The 17,380-nt window shown below is 32.8% G+C and overlaps 1 protein-coding gene across 1 annotated transcript in view; it reads left to right on the top strand.

Moving 5' to 3' along the window:
* Positions 1 to 3,229: 3,229 nt before the first annotated feature.
* The window catches only part of LOC122518047, a 151,283-nt gene continuing 137,132 nt past the window's right edge, over positions 3,230 to 17,380 (top strand). The window contains exon 1 of the mRNA XM_043636717.1: positions 3,230 to 3,531. Within this exon, the coding sequence (XP_043492652.1) occupies positions 3,339 to 3,531 (193 nt within the window). The 5' untranslated portion in view covers positions 3,230 to 3,338. The remainder of the gene's footprint in view (positions 3,532 to 17,380) is intronic.

Here is a 17,380-nt window from a genome sequence, read left to right as displayed (position 1 = left end):
TCTCTTTCTGTCTCATGATTCAGACTTTACCTGATCGCATTGATGATATGAATGGTCACGTGATCTACTCCCAGACCAACACCTTTCGATACACCTATTAACTTTTTTTTTTCTTTCTTTCTTTTTCTTCCTCGCACCTTGACCACACACTTTTTTCCTTTTTTTTTAATCTTCGTTTTGTTCCCCCTCCTCCCTAACACGCATACACCCACACACGCGCGCATACAATGCACGCAGTCTTCTTCCTTATTATTTTTCCATTTGAAACATGTTTTGGGATTATATTTTTGTTATCTTTTATTATTCACGATTTGTTCTTTTTATTATTATTATTATTATTATTATTATTATTTTGTATCGTCGTCTCGTGAATTTATTTATCGATCGAATTAATTATCTTTGTTATTGGTATTCTCGTTAATATGTAATAGGATGAAAGATGAAATTAGTCTCGAATTGTTGGTGAGTATGGTAATTTGATGATAATAATGTAAGGTTTTGGAATAAATTTGTTTTGAAAAATTGAATTTATTATAATTGAGATCGTTAGAGTCAACGTTTTTTGTTGTATACTTCGATTAGTTTTATTGGCGGGAAATACGAAGATTTTAAATAGGAATCGTTCGAACGCCATCTTGTGGAAATATCGAAGCGCGTAGAAACGTTTATAATAGTTGTAGCAGATTTAGTTGTTTTTGTAATAATCAGCCTGTGGTCTAAGGGTACGATTTACCACCGTCTATCCAGAACAATGGATTCTGTCGGGTATTCGAGACTACATGCTGATTTTCATTTTTTCTTATGGATTTTTTCGGTCAAAGGTCAGCACTTTCGGTGTAACGCATATGGATGAAGGAGGGAATTTTTAGGGAACCCCTTAATAGGAATATTCATGAATATTACATCGTACGGCCTTGATCAATGATAAAAATGTTCACCGTATCGGTGATAACGTTATCAACGATGATACACGTTGTTCGTGGACGATGATACTCGTATACGTTTTACTTTCCTAGGTGTGTGTTGGAAATCTTCCATATATGATGCGTGCGTGTATTTGCGTGTTTTTAATCCATACGAATGCAATTCGATTTATGTGTATGTATAAAATAGTTTTGTTTTTCTTTTCTTCTTTTCTTCTTTTTTTTTCTTTTTTTTTTATTTTTAAATCTTTTTCGATGCTGTTCTTCATTTTTGAGAGCTTCAACAAGAGAAGAAAGAGAGAAAATAAAAGGAAAATAGCGGTGGTGATGGTGGTGGGGGTGGTGGGGGTTTGAGAGAATAATTTAAAATTCAAACCTCGTCAGATGGTCTATCATTTTTTTCACCAACACAGCAGAGCCTAGTCTATGCACATAAATTTTCTTTCAAGAGTTTTCGTACAATTTTCAAGTACAGTTATTCATTTAGGATCAGGACACACATCTGGGTCTCATTTATTTTCAATGATTTTTTGTTTTTTAACAGAAACGCGTGATTAAGGTTGTTGCTTTTTTATTTTATTTTGTTTTTTCGAATTAGGGTCTTGATCTAGACCTTTGGTTTAATATATATATAAATACGAGTATATATAATATTTGGCCTTGTTTTATGGATTACGTAAACGACGATAAGACTAACAATTTAACTTTATTATAAAACGATTCATTTACTCGAGTGAAACCGCACGCAGTGTCTCGTTTCACAATGATTATAATGTCTTACGTAAATATTTTTTATATATAAGATCTTGTTTGGAGATGTATTATTTTACAATGAATTTGATACACATTAATCATCAATGAAGGATAAGAAAGTGAAAAATACGATTGAAAAAAAATCCTTCGTCAAGTAAAATCTAATAAAAGCGTCAATAAATATTATAAGAATATTTCAAACGATTTACAACAATCCATAATTTGCACAGGTATTTGATATTTCAGTATACAAGAAAAAAGGATATAAGGTTTAAGTATACGAATAAGGGGGAATGGTAATAGTAAAATTAGTCTCGATTTTAATATCGAATAACAAGAAAACGTACGTATAAAAATAGTTAACAAGTAAAACAATATCGCGGCGGGAATATTCAAAATGATGTCGTAACGAGCGTTAAAGCGCAGACGCTTGTGATAGGTGGGTGGTTATAAGAGTGGTGGTGGGGGTAGGTGTAGAGTAGGCGTAGTAGAGTAGCATGGAATAAGAGGGTGGAAAAGGGGTGAGTGAGCGAGCGTTTTCCAGCTAACGGATCGATATGGAAGACGAGAGTGCGCGAAGAAGACCATATCGTTGCACCTAGGTTGTTGTAGTCGTGGTGTTCGTCGGTGGCGGTCATCGAGTAAACGGACGAAGCGAGTAGATCGACAATAGTGAATTTTCTCTTATGGAGAAAGAGAGGGGATGGCTAGGAGTTAGAAGGGAGAGATAGGAAGAATTGTGTCTGTAGGGGTGGGTATCCGTTCATCCCTTGTGCGTTCACCCCCGCGGTAGCAGGACTGTTAGTAGTAGAAATATCAGAACGAGCAGCACCGGCGCTTTCAACCACCAACCACCACCACCACCACCATCAACCACCTCCATAACCTCCACCACCACCACCACCACCACCACCACCGGCAGCAGCATCGTCGTTCCCTTTGCGACCTGCTCCGGTTCTCTCGCGCGAGAAACGCGCGCGGACTCTCGCGCTGCGTTCCATGAGAGTAACTCGGATTAGAAGAACCCTCGCGAGAGATCTGTTTGAGAAAATAGTGTTAGGAGGAGCTATTAATCGAACGAGTTAAGAAGAACAAGGAATATATATATATTCCTCAATCGTGTCGTGTTGCCACGATTCGGGACCGTACTTCTTATTTATAACATTTCCTCTTTCTTAACCACCATCAACCAACCAATCACCACCACCACCAACTACTACTACTACTGGAAATTTCTTTAGCGTGATCATCATCGGTTCGTTCACCGAGTGACTTTATATCTTTATCTCTTTCTCTCGGGGTTATGTCTACCTTATACAAGAATAGTATTCAACATCGTAGTAATAATAATAATAATAATAATAATCGTAGTAATATTGCCAACGTGTACGCTTGTGTTAACGGGAGTGCCGGCAAAGAAGAAGAAGACGACGTAGAGTGTTCCAATATTATTCTTCATTATTAAAATAATAATAACAATAATCATCATCATCATCATCCTCGCCGTCGTCGTCGTCGTCGTCGTCGTTTGACGTCATCTAGAAATCTAACCAAAAAAGAAAAAAAAAAGAGAGGGGGAGATTTATCGTCGAAGAAGTATTATTTGAATATACAAATAAAGGAAAATAGTGGAAAAGACATCGTGCAGAATAGGAGGAAGACATGTCCGCGATGTCGCGGGGTCCGCCCCGCGCTCGCGGACCCACGCGGATCATCGAGAGGACGACGCCTAATCTTGGAAGAGGTAGAACAAGAGGAATCATCCTCAATAATATTGTCAACCTTAAATTCGTCCTCTTGGTTATCCTCGTCACTGTACTCGTGCCCTCGGTTCTTGCTGAAAAAAGCAAAGAATGTAAGTAACATTGAATTACAATCTCTCGTTAATCATTTATTTCATTGTTTCCTAACTTTATACTTCTTCCTCTTCTTTTCAATTTTTTTTTTTTTTTTTAATACCTGCGAGCGTGCGTTCGTGCGTGCGTTCGTGCATGCGTTCGTGCGTGCGTGCGTGCATGCGTGGCGGTTTTTTTTTATTGCAACAATTTTCGGCGCCAATATCCATGACGGGATAAGCCAGCCAGTCTTTTGATCCTGCGTACTCACAACTTTTCCGATTCAACATTTTCGAGCATGCTCTTCTAAACTCCCCCCCCTTCCTATGTAATTTGTTCTTACTTATATGTGTGTTACGTGTGTATAATTATCTATAGGTTTATGTATTTACGTATATGAGTATATATACATATATATGTATGTGTGTTTACATAAGTTGTTTAATGTACATATATGTGTATGTAAGTTCTCTATACGCGAATGAAAATCTTTCTCGCGGTTTCTGACACGATCGATGTCCGGTCTCTCTCTCTACGCGTCGAGAGTGAGCGCGAATCGGACGGACGGACGGACGGACGGATGCGTGCCGGTAAAAGCGAAATCGCTTTTAACGACCACCACTGTATACCCATTTTATCCAATTGAGCGAGCGAGCGAGCGACGACGACGTGTCACCGACATATTTTATTTTATTATTTTTCTATTTTTTCTTATCTCCAATTTTTGTTTAAACAAATTTATCTATTTTTATATACGAATATGATGATATTTATATAATATATATATATTTTATAGAATAATTATTGTAGGAGTGAATTTAATTCAAAATTTGAATGAATTATTTGATATAAAATAAATTGTATAAATAAAAATTTGTATGTTTGATTAAAATAATAATCTAGAGAAGTATAGAGATTTATAATATTATTATTTTGTTATAAAAATAATATATTAGGGTGAACACCAAAAGTTTGTGCGTTTATCGTATTAAAACTTTACTTTGAAACTGTATGTACAATGAATTGTTTTTGTAAAATTTATTTTAGAAATATTAATTAAAAGAAACGTACGAACTTTAGCTCTTCGATAATCTAATATTTATTATATAACACTATCCAAATAACAAATGATATTGGAATTAGAAATGATTAGATATAGAATATAACGTAATAATGTTCCAGTAATCGTAGGAATTAATTTAGTTAAAAATTTGAATGAATTATTTGATATATAATAAATCGTTAAAAAAAAAGGTTTATATTCGATTAAAATAATAATTTAAAGAAGTATAAAAATGTATAATATTATTATTTTGTTATTAAAATAATATATGTATTTTATAACGTAATTCAAATAGCAAACGATATTGGAATTATAAATGAATGTATAGGATTGAATGTAATAATGAACAAATTAGAATAATTAATAGTTCAGTAAGGGTATCCTTTAGTAATCATAGTAATTACTAGAAGGATACACTCTCACTTTATATATGATTATTGCTTACGGTCTTGTAAATGACCATATAGGTTCATTCGAAAATCACGCTAATCATGGCAAAGTTACCGGAACAACGTTAATTGTTTGCACCAGTGGCAGGCAGGAAGATTATCACCCACGCTTGTTCTCTCTTTCTCTCTCTCTCTCTCTCTCTCTCTCTCTCATTCTATCCATTTCATTCTCTCTCTCTCTTTTTCTCTCTCGTTTCTGCTGCACCCATTGCATTCTACGAGTTGTACAGGACGAACGTGGTGTGGTCCGATAAACGAAGCTAATTACGACAGTCAAATTAGCCTCGGCGTACGTCTTCCTGCGGTGTTTCCACAAATCCTACAGGATTCGATCGACGACAGGATTCGAGAATTAGCCTAAAAATAAAAAAAAAAAATAAAACAAATAAACGAACAAATGTATTTATCGATTCGTAGTCGTAAGTTTTCAGTTCTCGCATTTCGATGGATAAAGTGATATTCTCATTTATGTTCATATTTTATGGGAACGTATAGGAATGATACGATGAATATTATTTTTTGTTTGTAATCGTTATTTAATTCCCTACCGACTGCATCATTGAGATTCAAAGTATCGGGTTATAAATATTATAAATTGTGTTTGTTTGTTCCTTTTTTTTTCACCAGCCTAAATCGCATTCTTTTCTTTCCGTTTTTTGTATAACAAAATTTGAAAAATTTCGTTAGCTTATATTTTAAAGACACGTATTCTTTGACCGAACGAACGAATATAGTTTCAATTGTTTTTTTGTTTCTTTTTTAATTACTTTATAATATGAGTCAGTATTTCAAACGTATTAACATAAGAATTAATGAGATTTTTTAAGTAATTTATTATATATTTGGAAAAATACGAAAAAAACTTGTATATTCGACCCGATAGAAATAAGATTTGATAAAAATATTATAATTGAATAAAATTTATTTTATTTATTTATTATATAATAAAATTTATCTTTAATTTTTTTTTAAATTTACGTTGTTTTAGGAGTCTTTTTGTTTTTATTTTCTTTTATATATATATTGAAACGATTTGCTTTAAGGGATATTACAAGTAGGACGAAGTTATGTATTTAGATTAATACTTCGAAGTATCTCATCTCGAAATCCTTCTTATCATCAAAGGGATGTGAATATTCTACGCTTTTGATATATTTCTTCTAGGAAATGAAATATTTTTCTTCCTTCTTCGTCTCTTCTTCTTCTTCTTCTTCTACTTCTTCTTCTTCTTCTTCTTCTTCTTGTTACAAGGAGTAAGGAATTTCTCTCTGACGATTTCTCTCTTTCGACGGACGATGCAACACATTGCTCGGTGAAACTTTCGACAGGTAATTTAAACGAGAGCGACAGGTAATTTAACACAAAGTTGCTTTTAAATCGATCCTACTTCTCTTTCTTTCTCTCTCCCCTCCCTTTTATTACTCTCTTTATCTCGAACAAAAAAGGAAAAGAAAGAAAATAAAATAATCAAACGTAAAAAAATCCTTTTTGAATATTCGTCCTTCTCCGATCGATTTATTTTTCTTTTTTTTTCTTTTTTTTTTTCTTATATTTAATATTAATTACAAATAACAAAATATTACCGTTATAATTATTAACGTAACTTTTCAGTTAAATGTATAATTTCATTCATGGGTATAAACATATTCGTGTATATTTTTACAATACATTCATTTGCGTGTGTTTCTGTGTGTGTGTGTGTGTGTCTATTTAAATATTTTTTCTCCTATTCAGATCTGGAAAAATAGAAAAAACTTTCTTTCTTTCTATTATACATTTAATTTTAAATTAAAGTTAAATGGAATTAAATGGAATACGGCTATTTTGTACAAAATTTCAATGGTGTCAGTTGAATGAAATTTTAATATTCGAGTAATTCACGTACTCATATAAATTTATATATAAACGGAGAGTATACGTGAATATATATATATTTATATTATTTTATACATACATATATTTATGCGTGTATGTATGTGTACGTGTATGTGTGTGTGAGCGTGTTCCATATCGGGTGTTCTCAAGTGTCCACTATTTCCTTTCTATCTCACACTTTAGCTGTCTTTCTGATCGGTCCATAGCTTTCTCAAGTGGCAGGAACGTGACGTATCGTGATTCTCCGGTTGCTATCCTTTTATTGGTCCTTTCTTGAATCGGTTCTCTCGTTTCTATATTTTTTCCCCTTTTCTTCTTCTTTCAAGCCTCGCATTCGCTAGATCGGATTTACTTCCGTGTATTTCTCTTATTCGATATCATCCATTACCGTTCCAGATATTTCTTCTCTTTTTTCTTCTTTTCTATTTTTAAACGATCGGCAATAACCTTTTGTCTCTCAAAATAACAAATATTTGTGATAGTCAGAGATCTTTTCAAAAGATTTTTAACGATATTAATAATAATAATTCAATTAAATGTCCGTTTATTTAATCCTTCCTTTAGAAAAAAGAAAAACTTGCAATTAGATTTGCAAATGTTTCCGATTCTAACGATACAATTAAATTAACCCTTTGAGTGTTGAATACTTTTAACCGAAATGTTTTCTAATGACAAAATAGTTTATTATTATTGTTGCTGTTTTCCGTTGATTGATATTATTAATCTCACAGATTTCAATAATAAATTATATTTAATAATTACAATGTTTGTTTCTTAATATTATTTTTATGTGACAAGATTAAAAAAAAAAAAGTAAACCAACGTTACATTATTTAACATTAATATTGACAACACACGTTATATGCGTCGATGATAAAATCACGCTGGTAACTTTAACCAAACGCACATATATGAGTTCATATAACAATCAAAGGATTCATTGCAAACCGAGAATACGAGAAAATTTCATTCATAATATTGTCTTGTTGAGATATTTGAGATATTTCAAGATACAAAAATAGAAATAAAAATGCAAACGAATAATTCAACGTTAAGAAAAGAGTGAAAGAGAGAGAAGACAGAAAAATTATTTATTATCATATTTTTTATTATTTATTATTTATTATCATATCTGTAAAGCTTGTTGTATAGCCGGGCGTAAAATCGGTGGTAAAAAGGAAAAAGAAATGCACAGGAGGAGGGGCAGGGGGGTAGGGGAGAATTTAAGGGATCGGGGGTTTGCTGTAGGGGGTAACGGGCGGTAAAGGGGTAAGGGGGGATTGGGTGCACGTCGACGTAAATAAATTTGTGGCGTCTCGAGCGCCATTTTCGCGTCGATATATCGCTTATCGTTGGTTCAACGTGAGGGAACGGAAAGCATCGCGGAAAAACGGAGCCAGGGGAGGGCAGACGGTGAAGGGATCGGGGGTAAGGGTTGGGGGAGGCAGAGTTAAAGGGAACGACACGGTGGGACGAACTTCGATATTACTTTCCGTTGCGGACCGGAAGTGGTGGGATTTATGATTCCTACCTTGGTCCTCTTCACATACGTTGGCCACCTATTTATTTTCTTTTCTTTTCTTTTTTTCTCCTTCTTCTTCTTCTTTTCCATCTTCTTTTTTATTTTTCGCATGCGAATTCATTTTCAAAAGTCTTTATAAACAACAACAACAACAACAATAAGATAACATTTAGTTAGCTGTGTTAACTTGTAAAATAATTTTCTATTGTTTCGTCAATTAATTTTGACAAAATCATTTAAATAACAAAAAGAAAAGTAAGATTGAAAATCTAACTAATGGGTAAACAAATTGTATGTCAACATTTATTCGACGCAATTGAGGATTTTATTGTTGAATTTTTAGAAGGAAACAACAGCCCCCATCCCACTCTACCCAACCCCACCACCCGTGCTCCAAGAAAAATGTAATTCTACGCGTTGACTACGTAAGAGAGTCGTTGTTGTTAGATCAATTTAGGATAATTTGCGTTTAAATATCTACTTCGTTGTCCGTTTCCTATCCCTCCCTCTTCCCTTCCCTTCTCATACCGCAAAAAAATCAAACTAACTGGGTTAAATGAAGCGTTGTAAGATAGAAAATTGATAACATTCGATAATAGACAATAATAATTAGTAATCTCGATTTCGAAAGTTATGTTTTATGTTTTTCTATTGGTTTTACTTTATTTGTTGTGTTGTTTCTTTTCGAAAGGCAATAAAACTCTTCCGTAAAACGTCCGTTTTGTTTTCTTTTCTTTTGAGAGAAAGAGAGAGAGAGAGAAAACGCGATTTCTCTTTCGTTTTAAGGGTGAAACGTAGATCGAAGTGGGTAATAGTAGGCCCACATTGGCAGACCTTCTTCGTTGCTCCATTGCTTTCTTGCAGCTTCTTGAACCGACAACAACCATCCCCTTCTTACTTACTTCCTTCCCTCCCTCCCTCCCTCCCTCCTTCCTCTAACTTTCCTTCCCCTTTTCTCTTCTTTGGAGAGGCAAAGCCAAGGAAAGCAAGCAGGCAGGAAGGCAGGCAGGCAAGCAACCCTTGTCAATGTCTAGCAGCTTGATTTCTTGCTAAACTCGTCTGGCGCAAGAAAGTTCACGCTTTCCTCCACCCCCAACTCCCACCCCCATCTCCACCCCCTTCTTCTCTCTCTTTCACTTCCTCATACCTCGCAGAGAGAAGCAACCAAGTCAGCTAACATTTTCTCGCGACACGTTTACTTATCCCACCGGAGATGACCGGGAACACCGCATCAACTTAAAATCTGTCCCAGGATTGAAAGAAGAAAAAAAAGAATCGTCGTATCTAGTATCCTTCGATAAAAAAGAGAACAGAAAAAATACGAAATAAAGAGAGGAAACAAAATGATAGAGAAATAAAGGGAGAGAAGGGTATGGGAAACAAAATGACCAAGTTGCAACCCCATTTTTACACCTCCTTTTTGTTCTTTTTTTTTTTTTTATTGTTTCAGAGTTTCAGAATTTATTTGCAATATATTATTTATTCCTTAGGTAAGTCATAAAGGTATATAAATAAGAATCAACGAAAGAAAGATTTTAATTGGCTAACATAAAGGACAGTGAATTAGTTTATTGTTTGATTTTCGAAAAGAAAAGTTACGTTGTACTTATACTATTGTAATTTTAAACTAAACATACAATTTTGTGTTTCGATTCACAGTTAAATGATCGCATATATTATTTCCTGTAGGCTTATTTTAACATAAGATTATTAAGCAATATTTTTTCGTTTGAAAATAAAAAAACAAATATATTGCGAGAAATTAAATATTCGTATACTTATTAATATGTGTAATTAATATTATTACAAGGAATGTAGTTTTTAATATAATTTTAATAATTCGATAAATCTAGTTAGCGATCGTTTAATTTGTTTAATTAACAATAATCGTTTAAATTGCGTCGGACGTTCTAACGTGCTCTATTAATATTTTTGATTGTTTTCAATTAAAATAAATTTGTTTTTAACTCTTGTTCTTAATCTAAGTGACGAGTTATTTAGATTAATATTATAATATACACCATGCTAAAAAATAACAAATAATTCAATCCGTTAACTGTTCACGTCGCATATCGTATACGTTATTTTAAAAAAAAATGAAAAAAGATAATTTATTCTCCTCAGCGTGAACAAACTCGTATACGTGATATTATACGAAATAGAAAAAAGAATTATCCTTTAAAATACGACGCATTGCGTGCGATATCAAAAAAAATTTTACCCGATTAAACAGATAAGCCGCGATGGAAAATATAATAAACCCAACGGATGCGATTCTAATTATCGAACGTATAAATATATTATTATTTATATTTATAAAAGACAAAATAAAAAAAAGAAAAAACAAAGTAGAAGAACAACAACAAAAATATTCGTGCATACCGTGATCGTTTTAAGCAAAAATCTTTTTTTCAACAAAATATCGACCATTACCGATAAAACAATTAAATTAAAAAATTAGTTTTTAAGTTTTAGTTAATTAAACAAATTGATTAAAAAGTTAGTCGACAAAACAATTAAAATATAGGTCACTTCAGTGATATTTCCCCCCCCCCCAAAAAAAAAGAAAAAAGAACGTCTCAAATAAATAGAAACGAATTATAAGCGAAAGTAAAAAAAAAAGTACTGTTGTTTTATAATTGAATGATATTTTCACGTGAATTATGTGAACGACCACAGTTCGACATAACTTGGTTCAATTAATTGCAATTTATATATATATATTTCGTGTTAATATAAAGTAGGAAAGTTCGAGACCAGATAGTTTCAATGTTCTTCTTCTTCTTCTACCTCTCTCCCCCTCTCATTCACCCCTGTTACGGAGACAAGTTTCACCAAATTGAAAGCCACGTAACGGGAAGTTCGTGGTACTTGCCTTCCAATCGTCGTATCGAAGTGTCGTAGTAGAATTGTTCTCGATAGCCACTCGTTGGTGGTTTGTTCGATATTCTCCCTCTCTCTCTCTCTCTCTATCTCTCTCTTTCTATTTTATCTATCGTTTGTACATGTTTCTTCTTCTCTATTCTTGTCTTTGTCTATCTTCTTTATTACCTCAATTACGAAATATCCTATCGATAGTTTTAACAACATTCGCCCCCAATACTCTCGTCGACTATTGCTTTAACTTTCATATCTTTTTTTTTTTCTTTCTTTTTTTTTTTTTGCCAACTTTCTTTTGCCTTCTTCTTCTTCTTTTTCTTTTTCTTTTTCTTCTTTCATTTATCGTTAAACTTTGTGTTATCGGGGAAAAGATTTTCCCAGAAGTAGGGAAGACTTACTTACTTTTTCTTACAAAATGTGCCATTATTCGTTCCAATATAGGAATTTTCATTTTTTTACATTCTTACGATTAATTATCATTACGTTAAGTTTCAAAGATACGATTACGAAATTATTATGCGTAAGATTTAGTCAATGAGGTAAATAATATTTAAGCTATTGGCTGTCATCAACCAAATATGATTGACGAGGTATCGAAAGTGTTCAATTTTTAATGAACAAGAAAATCTTTAACGTTTCAGATAGAAAATAATACAAAATTTTAACTTGCGATATAAATCTTTCGATAAAAAGCTAATAAGAAATTGCATAAAATTTAACAATTATGACACTTATTGATGAAACTCGATACGATGTAATATTCAAAGGTAGGGGGTGGGGAGTCATTGGCGGTGCTGACAGTCAAAGTGACAATTATTTACCATCCCTGTTAAAATAAAAAGAAAAGGAAACTCTTCTCTCTCTCTCTCTCTTTCTTTCTTCAACATTAAACAGGATTTAGTTTTGTTTTTTTCTTTTTTATTTCTTCTTAGTACTTTTCCTTCTACTCTCTTCTACTTCTATCATCAAATTCTAACACGAACCCTAAAGCTTACAACGATCACCCACCCACCCACTCACCCTTCGCACACCCTTTCCTTTCCTTTCTCTTTCTCTTTCTTCTTCTTTCTATGCAACCGGCGTAGCGGCAGTGCATTGTGAGCTTCGGTTCACTTATTTCTCCCTAGAGAAAGAAAGAGATAGATAGATGGAGACATAAAAAAGATAAAAACATAGAAAGAAAGAGAGAGAGAGAGAGAAACGTATAGGTACTTTCAAAGAAAATAAACGCTTTGTAATATTTCTTTCATCCTTGTCTAACTACATGCCCGTTCAAGAATTTCTCTCTTTCATTTTAACGCATCCTTTGAAACCTGACTTCTTGATTTTCACGTTATTATTACGCCGTAGAAAAAAGATCTTACAGATAGATAGATAAAAGCGTATCGAGAATTCTACGTTCTCGATTGGCTCTTGAAAAGAAGGAAAGAATAAAAAAAGAAAAAAAAAGAAGAAAAAGGAAAAAAAAAATATACGATTTTACATTATAACGTGTCAAAGGACACCTATCCCCCGTATCTTCTTCGTGTTCAATGAAATAGACATATTAAAATGTAAGTCCTAAAAGGGTTTGATATTTCTTTTTCTTTTTCTTCTTCTTCTTCTTCTTCTTCTTCTTAACGATCCCTTCTTTCATCATCGTAGTTTATCAAATTGTCTACTGGTAATATTTTGTTTATTTTTCTAACAAAAAGAAAATAATAATAATACAAATAATAATATACAAGAGTTGAGAATTTAGATTTAAATCCTATTAGACATAGTATAGAAATATATAATATATTATTTTAATTGATTTGTTCATGTTGCATTATGTTTATTAAACGAGAATGAATAAATAGGGAAATAAATGAAAGAATTATTTGCTTGACAAGAAAAATTTGCATTTTTCTTTTTCTATTTTCTTTTTTTGTGGAAAAGATGTGTCAAATATGATAAAAAAGAAAAAGAACGTGTTTTATTTTTACATTTCTTTATATGGAAATAGAGTTTGTGAAGCACGTTGTTGGTATTGAAAGCTAGATAGATCCTTCAAAAGGATATGCAATCGAAACTATGTAATTAGTGTTAAAGCTCAGCCTCGTTACGAATTAGGTAGATAACTGGCTAGCCTATACTATTCTATTCTATTCTATCCTAGCTAGAAGACTAACTTTTACCTAGGATAGATATATAAAGGCTTGTTTGTTAACGAGTCGTCCAATGCAACGATGCTAACTTTACGTTAGTGCTATTTACTAATTATTCAATGTTACTAATTAAATGATTACATATTAGAAAACATTGCGTTTATAAATGTATCATTTAAATTAATCATTTATATCCTCGTGTTAATCGTTGAACAATTTAAAAAACCGTAAATTCGTATTGGTGTGGCTATTTAAAAAAGAAAATAAACAAATTATCATTGCATGTAGTAACATCGAACTACAATTAATTTGAATAACACTTAATCTTATTTAAACAGAACAAATCAAAAACCCCAACCCTCTCCCTCCAGCGCTTTACAAAAAAAATTTAAAAGATAAGAAAGGAGTTTCAAGTTGGATCAGTTTTCAACAAGTTAAGCACGAAGAGTTAAGAGTCTTCATAGATGATAGACGTTTAAAAGGGGGGTTTGGTTGACCTGTACCTACTGTAGCTTAGAAATTGAGACTGCATCCCCCATTATCAGTCTTGTGAAGATACTTCAAAGAAACCAAGACGTCTCGGACGAAGGAGGTACCTTGTCCTAAGGTAAATGTTGTCCGACCTCGCCTACTAAGCTCACGAGGGTACTGCAAACAGATCCTAGGGGCATATTTAACAATTCCTCGAGCTACCACGATCGAGAACTTTCCAAGATATTTATTGTCTCTTATATGAGAGGAGTAAGAGTGGAAGAAGAAGTAACAAGGAAGAAAATTAAAGTAGAATAATAATAATAATAATAAAACTGGTGTGTGTACTTATGTACGCACGTAAGGAATTATATTTCTTTGCCGTACCAAAACGAATATAACCTCAATAATCTCAAAAATAACTTCAAAAAATAAATAATTATTATTATATATATATAAGAAAGAATAACAAAAGAAAAAGAAAATATCAAAATATAGATATCAGTCCATACTAAATATAAGAGAGATATATCGAATTACTTCACGCGTCAACAGCCATGGCGCGGTTACAGCATTAGTTCTCGCTTCGATCATTTAAGTGAAGCAGCGCTGAGTACGATTAGTATTTGGATGGGTGACCCGCTTGAGAAAAAAGGGGGGAAGAAGAAAAGAAGACAACTTCATGCCGTATACTTGAAATCGCTTGCCGCGTCGTAAATACCGACAAACTTCATGGTGTCGTTTTTCCAGACGCTCGGAACAAAATCCACTCCCCATTACGTTTTCCTCAACGCGCCACAAGAAGTATAACTTTAATATAATAAAAAGAAAAGAAAAGACAATTCTTTTTCTTTCAAGTATTATTACTCCTTATTCTATTCTTATTCGTGTGAGATAGGAAGGTACAACTAGCATTACAGGTGTAAAGTTATTTACTATCTACGAGATGAGGTTACTAGCCTTACTTGCCTTCAATCGATTGATCGATCCATCTCTCCCCCTGTCCCTTATCCCTTTCATCCTTCCTTCCTTCCTTCCTTCTCATTCTCTCTATCATCTTCATGAGTTTAGGAAAACACGTTAACCTATTATTACAGGACGTTCCCACGTTGCAATTAACTGCAAGTGTACGCTTCAGGTGTTGGAACTGTTTGCATATCTATGAATATTCATGCACCTACTCCTAAACACCCCCAATCAACCATTCCACCCACCCACCCACCAACACCACCCTCCTCCTCCTTTTTTCTCTTTTTTCCTTCGTCTGCGTATTAATTTAAAATTATTCATATTTATGTTTGTTTAATATATATTTTTAATAGTAATAATAATAATAATAGTATACTTGACCAATAATTTCGTTTACGTCAAATAAGAAATTACGTTCGTAGTTTGTCGTAACCACGACTCTAATGTTCAACGATATCAATTTTTAAATAACCCGTTAGACTTGGACTATCGACTGTTTTCGTTAAATATTTGATAGTTGTTCTACTCAAGTATAGTTGTTCACCTCGAGTTGTCAATTGTGTGAGTTGTGATTTTTGTGTGTTCGGGTGAAATCTTTTATCATAGTTATTGAGTTATTAATCAATTTTTCGTTCTCGGTTGTGTAAGGTAAATTACGCGAATAATTGAATCGCATATTTCATTGATCGAGAAACATTGTTACCGTTAAACGATAATCTTTATCGATGTTCCGAATCTCGTCTCGTGTTTTTGTATTATTTAAAAAAGAAAACAAAAAAAAACACAAAAAATAGGTTCGGCAAAAGATTCGTATCTTAAAAAATCCGAAGGTTTCATTCGGTGGTACTCAAAATTTTTGTTTTCTTCCGCGTACACGCATTTTCGATACGTATTTTCACTTGCGTTTCTTTTCTTTTCTTTACTTTTCTTTTTTTTTCTTCTTTCTTTATTTGAAAGAGAATAAACAGACGTAGAACCCCCCTCCCCCTTTTTTGGTTTTTTAGTACACAACCTCAAAGGATCTTTTTCTCAGTCATTCATCGACTCTTCCATCCTTCCCTTCATCCCCCTTCGTTGCCTTCGCTTGAACCACCCACCCCCCACCCCCTTCTTTCCTCGTTTTATCCGTGTACCTTCCTTTCACAGACCTCTTATACTGGAATGCGTGTTTGCAATGCACGCGGTGTATTTTCTCGGGGTTTTCCCCTCGTCTTATTTGTGGTAGCGCTTCATTTTCACCTCAAAAGATCGTTAAAAATAATACTCTCTCTCTCTCTCTCTCTCTTACCTGTCCGTTATTTTCTCTTATTTTTTTTTTTTTGTTAAAAGTCGATTTAAAAATGTGCCCGAAATTCTTGAAGAATTGGTAAATGAAACGTTCATTTTATATTCTTTTCCTCTGATGTTTTTGATTTATATTATTATTATTATTTATAGTATTTTATAAATGTGTATATGTGTGTTTGTATATGCGAAATTTTTTTCTATTTTATTTATTAGAAAATAATTCATGCTTTCGTTAGAATATAAACGTGTTTCTAACGGATGTTGGAAACAATAATAATTATATATTTATATATTTAGAATTTTCCTGAAATGAGTCAATTTGAGATGTCAAACATCATGATTGCAGTTTTTTTTTTTATAAAAGTATTAATAAAATTTCATTTTAAAGAAACTTTATTGAAAAAATAGAATTTTTACACACATATATTTATATATTTGAAAATACATTTTTCGCAGATATTTTTTAATGAATTTGTATATCAAACAGAAGCGTAATGAAAGTATTTTTATGCACGAAAAATAGATTATATTTGTATCTGTAGATGTGAAACGATCAAATTTGAAAATGTATCAATTTGATTCTCATTCGTAAAAATGTGTATAGCACATAAGAATTTTTGGAGCTAAGGTGTGGGGGCGGGGGAAGGGGAGGAATTAATATTCGTATACGTTTCATAATTCTATTAAAAACCAATGTACGTTTAAAAAAGAAAAAAATTATTTACGTTTTTTCAAACATATATAGCAATAAAATCTCAAATGAAGTCAAATTGACTCACACCCGGCAACCTAATGTTAAAGTCAATTCATTTTCTTTGAGAGAAAGAGAAAGAGACAGTACAATTTATCTTGTATCAAGGTGGCAGTTCACTTAAACGCCTTCGACGATTCCCATTGGAGAATGAAAGAAAGAAAGAAAAGAAAAGGAAAATTAAATTGCAAAAAAAAATATTTACTACCGATCAATAGTGTTGGAATTGTTGCAAAAATTCCGATGAAATAGGATATTTATATTTGTAGGAAAAAAAAAAGGAAAGAAAAAAACAAATTGTAAAAGAATGCATTTAAAATAACCGAGGTAGATTGACTCGTCAACGAGCAGTAGAGAGAGAGTACTTTTTGTATTTTGTATTATATTATTATTCTTTTTTTTTTTTTTGAGGGTTCATTTTATTTTTTTATTCTATATCAACGAACGAATATTTTATTTTGGAAATATTTGTT

This window comes from Polistes fuscatus, unplaced genomic scaffold (assembly GCF_010416935.1).
Source record: "Polistes fuscatus isolate 324 unplaced genomic scaffold, CU_Pfus_HIC Scaffold1, whole genome shotgun sequence".
Taxonomy (NCBI): Eukaryota; Metazoa; Arthropoda; class Insecta; order Hymenoptera; family Vespidae; genus Polistes; species Polistes fuscatus.
Note: the sequence above shows the minus strand (reverse complement) of the source record. Positions and strands in the feature narration are given on the sequence as shown.